Here is a 4,912-nt window from a genome sequence, read left to right as displayed (position 1 = left end):
AATCGCCTACAAAGACACCTTCTACGTATTAGGAGTGTGGCAAATATTTGGTGGCTATTGCATTTTATTGTTAAAACAGAAATCAAACGTGCATAATACTGCGCACATATGAAGTGTGTAAGAAAAAAACAAGTGCTTTATCATCCAGGTTGGCCCATCAGGAAATACAGTCATGGGATGTAGACAAATATATACCCGACCCAGAGACACTAACCAAGAAAGAAGAATCATACACATGCAGCAAGAGCTTTAGTTTGACATCACTACTCAAGCTTCATCAGCACACGTACACGGGGGAAAAACCATTCAAGTGCAGTGAATGTGTAAAGAGCTTTAGTAAATTATCAGAACTACAAAGACATCAGCGAACACACACAGGGGGAATAAACCATTCAAGAGCACTTAATGTGCAAAGTGCTTTAGTCACTTAACAAGCCTTCAAAGACATCAGCGAATACACACAGGGGAAAAGCCATTTCAATGCAGTGAATGTGTGAAGAGATTTAGTCGATTATCAGCCCGACAAAGTCATCAGCGAACACACATGGGGGAAAAACCCTATCATTGTAATGAATGTGACAGGAGTTATCGCTTCTCTTCAGCATTAAGGAATCATCAGCGAACACACACAGGGGAAAAACCATTCAAGTGCAATGAATGTGGGAAGAGCTTTAGACGATTATCAGACCTACAAAGTCATCAGCTAACACACACAGGGGAAAAACCATTCAACTGCAGTGAATGTGCAACATGCTTTAGTCACTTATCAAGCCTTCAAAGACATAATAAAACACACACAGGGGAAAAGCCATTCAACTGCAGTGAATGTGGGAAGAGCTTTAGTCAATTATCAGAGCTACAAAGTCATCAGCGAACACACACAGGGGAAAAGCCATTCAAGTGCAGTGAATGTGGAAAGTGCTTTAGTCAGTTATCAAACCTTCAAAGCCATCAGCGAACACACTCGGGGGAAAAACCGTTCAAGTGCACTGAATGTTCAAAGTGCTTTAGTGAGTTATCAAGCCTTCGAAGACATCAGCGAACACACACAGGGGAAAAGCCAATCAAGTGCAGTGAATGTGGAAAGTGCTTTAGTCAGTTATCAAACCTTCAAAGTCATCAGCGAATGCACACAGGGGAAAAACCATTCAAGTGCACTGAATGTGCAAAGTGCTTTAGTGAGTTATCAACCCTCCGAAGACATCAGCGAACACACACAGGGGAAAAGCCATTTAAATGCAGTGAATGTGTGAAGAGCTTTAGTCGATTATCACACCTACAAAGTCATCAGCGAACACACACGGGGGAAAAACCATTCAAGTGCAGTGAATGTGTGAAGAGCTTTAGTCGATTATCAAACCTACAAAGTCATCAGCGAACACACACGGGAGAAAAACCCTATTATTGTAGTGAATGTGACAATAGTTTTCGCGACTCTTCAGCATTAAGGTATCATCAGCGAACTCACACAGAAGAAAAACCATTCAAGTGCAATCAATGTGGGAAGAGCTTTAGTGAGTTATCACACCTTCAAAGTCATCAGCAAACACACACAGGGGAAAAACCATTCAAGTGCACTGAATGTGCAAAGTGCTTTAGTCAGTTATCAAGCCTTCAAAGACATCAGCGAACACACACAGGAGAAAAGCCATACGAGTGCAGTGAATGTGCAAAGTGCTTTAGTCAGTTATCACACCTTCAAAGTCATCAGCGAACACACACGGGGGAAAAACAATTCAAGTGCAATGAATGTGCAAAGTGCTTTAGTCATTTATCAAGCCTTCTAAGACATCAGCAAACACACACAGGGGAAAAGCCATTTAAGTGCAGTGAATGTGTGAAGAGCTTTAGTCAGTTATCACACCTTCAAAGTCATCAGCAAACACACACAGGGGAAAAACCATTCAAGTGCACTGAATGTGCAAAGTGCTTTAGTCAGTTATCAAACCTTCAAAGTCATAAGCGAACACACACAGGGGAAAAGCCATTTAAATGCAGTGAATGTGTGAAGAGCTTTAGTCGATTATCAAACCTACAAAGTCATCAGCGAACACACACAGGAGAAAAACCCTATCATTGCAGTGAATGTGACATTAGTTTTCACGACTCTTGAGCATTAAGGTATCATCAGGGAACTCAAACAGGAGAAAAACCATTCAAGTGCAATCAATGTGGGAAGAGCTTTAGTGAGTTATCAACCCTCCGAAGACATCAGCGAACACACACAGGGGAAAATCCATTTAAATGCAGTGAATGTACAAAGTGCTTTAGTCGATTATCAAAGGTACAAAGTCATCAGCGAACACACACAGGAGAAAAACCATTCAAGTGCACTGAATGTGCAAAGTGCTTTAGTGATTTATCAAGCCTTCAAAGACATCAGCGAACACACACAGGAGAAAAGCCATTCAAGTGCAGTGAATGTGCAAAGTGCTTTAGTCAATTATCACACCTTCAAAGTCATCAGCGAACACACACGGGGGAAAAACAATTCAAGTGTAATGAATGTGCAAAGTGCTTCAGTCATTTATCAAGCCTTCTAAGACATCAGCAAACACACACAGGGGAAACGCCATTTAAGTGCAGTGAATGTGTGAAGAGCTTTAGTCAGTTATTACACCTTCAAAGTCATCAGCGAACACACACAGGGGAAAAACCATTCAAGTGCAATGAATGTGAGAAGAGCTTTAGTCAAATATCAGAGCTACAACGCCATCAGCGAACACACAGGGAGAAAACATAGAAGGCACTGAAAGTGTGAAGGGCTTTTGTCAATTTTTGATCCCACACAGCCCTCAGTGAATACACTCCTTCATTTAACTCACATGAAAATAATCCTATAGATGCAGGGACTCTGGAATGAACTTAAGAACAGACAAAAATAATATTGGCCCATCAATCAATCAATCAATCATGCCATTTGTATAGCGCACTACTCACCCGGGAGGGTCTCAAGGCGCTTGGGGGGAGGGGTATGCTACTGCTCGAAGAGCCAGGTCTTGAGTTGTTTCCTGAAGGCGAGATGGTCCTGGGTCAGCCGAAGGTGGATGGGGAGGGAGTTCCAAGTCTTGGCAGCCAGGTAAGAGAAGGATCTTCCTCCGGCGGTGGCTCTTCGGATGCGTGGTACGGCTGCGAGGGCGAGGCTGGTGGACCGTAGCTTGCGGGTGGGCGTGTAGAAGGTCAGGCGGTCGTTGAGGTACTTGGGGCCCAGGTCGTGGAGAGACTTGTGTGCGGACATAGACAAGAGCAGAACAGTGCAGGTATTGTGAGAGGAATGGATTAAGGAAAAAGATAAAATTCTAATTATGTGGGACATTGAAATAGCAAATGATAGAAAACCCGACAAGCAGTAAAGACGAAAAACAGATAACAGTATTTGCAGAATTATAAAAGTGTTTGTTTCCAGTGATTGTTCACTTCTGTACACATAGTAAAGTGACATGATGCACCAGGATACACAGTGGGAGACAAGCACAATGTGGATTAAAAGAAAATAAACATTGTTGATTTTTATTTGGTGAAGACGAGATCCAAAGAAAAACATTCAATCGCACCTGACCACACTACCTGTAAAAGCAACACTGAACAATACTGGGACTAACAGCAGTATTTTCAGCTAACTTGTCGGATTAGTGATAAAACCTATAAACCCAACACACCCAGAGTGGACATGTTGTCAGGGCTCTGGAGATGGGAAACGTCATTGGTAAAATGCATGTATTACTATTAACAAATGCCACTGCAGCATATGTAATGAACTAAAGCGAAGCACAGGTGTTCAAGAAATAACCTATTTTTAGATATAAAAGAGCATATACCTTGACTGTTATCGGTTGATGGATCAGCTCGTGCCTCAGGCCTTATAATTAAGTGTGACCCGTTGTTCCTCTCCGACTTGGCTCTCCCTATTCATTTTGTGACTTGCCAAACTCTACTTTTTACCAGAATTGAGCCATTGTAAGCAGTAGACTCTGTTTGAAGAATGAAGCAAAATAGCGAAATCCCACATCAAAAGCATATATGTGCCGGGACAATCCGTTGCACTCCCAGCAACTTGTCTTCCACACAAGATTGTCCCTTGTCCACAAATGTTCTAAATGATTCGTCATATGAATTCCAGAAGTGGCAGTGACATTCATGAGAGAAATGGAAGGAGGGGGAACGGCACGTTATTTGTACTCACCTAAAAATAGAAGAAGCAGCCAAATACATGTCAATGTGTGACATCACCAGAGAAACGGGCTGAACCCCTGTGAATTTATATATTTATTTTTAATACCTATAGACCCATGTCATGCCAATAAACATTGCACAAGTAAGGAAAATAGTGAAGGAGCCCATTATCATATGCAAAGCACAGTGACGTCACATGTAGTGACATCACTTCAAAAACAAAAAACAAGAAACATAAAATAATGTAAAAATACGTTTTTGGTTTCAGTTTTTATACATCATGTGTTTTTCCCATATTAGTTTGTAACTAAACTCGAAAATGACTGAAAGTGTAAATATTTTTAAACAGATATGTGGAACTTGGAATTTACATTTTTAAACAGTTTTCAGTGAATAAATAAAATGTGCATTAATTTGCGGTTGTTTCCTGATGTTATTCTTTATCCAGCCCCAAAGTATTTCACATTTACAATGTATTAAGCAATAGAATGGCTAATTTTGTCAAGTTCTCTGTTCCTCTCTTGCGCCACTCACACAAACACTCAGAGGCCTGTGTCTGCAGTGCTGGGGCACAAAGTAACAATCATCAGTCGCAGGCTAAGGAGCTAGGTGGAACTGAGTCCCGTTTCTAGATAATAGTACGGGGACCCCTTCAAACTGTGGCTACCCCCGACTTGTGCCGTGCTGATAAAGCAATAGTGAATTTGAGTAATTTATGATGAATTGAAATGAGAGAAAG

General features: G+C 41.4%; 1 protein-coding gene across 1 annotated transcript; it reads left to right on the top strand.

The window, feature by feature from the left end:
- Positions 1-442: 442 nt before the first annotated feature.
- LOC147666150 (uncharacterized) lies at positions 443-4,612 on the top strand. The gene has a single exon (XM_086949267.1). The coding sequence runs from the start codon at positions 545-547 to the stop codon at positions 2,111-2,113; it is 1,569 nt and encodes a 522-aa protein (XP_086805393.1). The 5' UTR covers positions 443-544; the 3' UTR covers positions 2,114-4,612.
- Positions 4,613-4,912: the final 300 nt, after the last annotated feature.

The sequence above is a fragment of the Lissotriton vulgaris genome, unplaced genomic scaffold, assembly GCF_964263255.1.
Source record: "Lissotriton vulgaris unplaced genomic scaffold, aLisVul1.2 SCAFFOLD_2803, whole genome shotgun sequence".
In the NCBI taxonomy this organism is placed as follows: Eukaryota; Metazoa; Chordata; class Amphibia; order Caudata; family Salamandridae; genus Lissotriton; species Lissotriton vulgaris.
The sequence above is the reverse complement of the archived record's forward strand: the minus strand, read 5'-3'. Positions and strand labels throughout refer to the sequence as shown.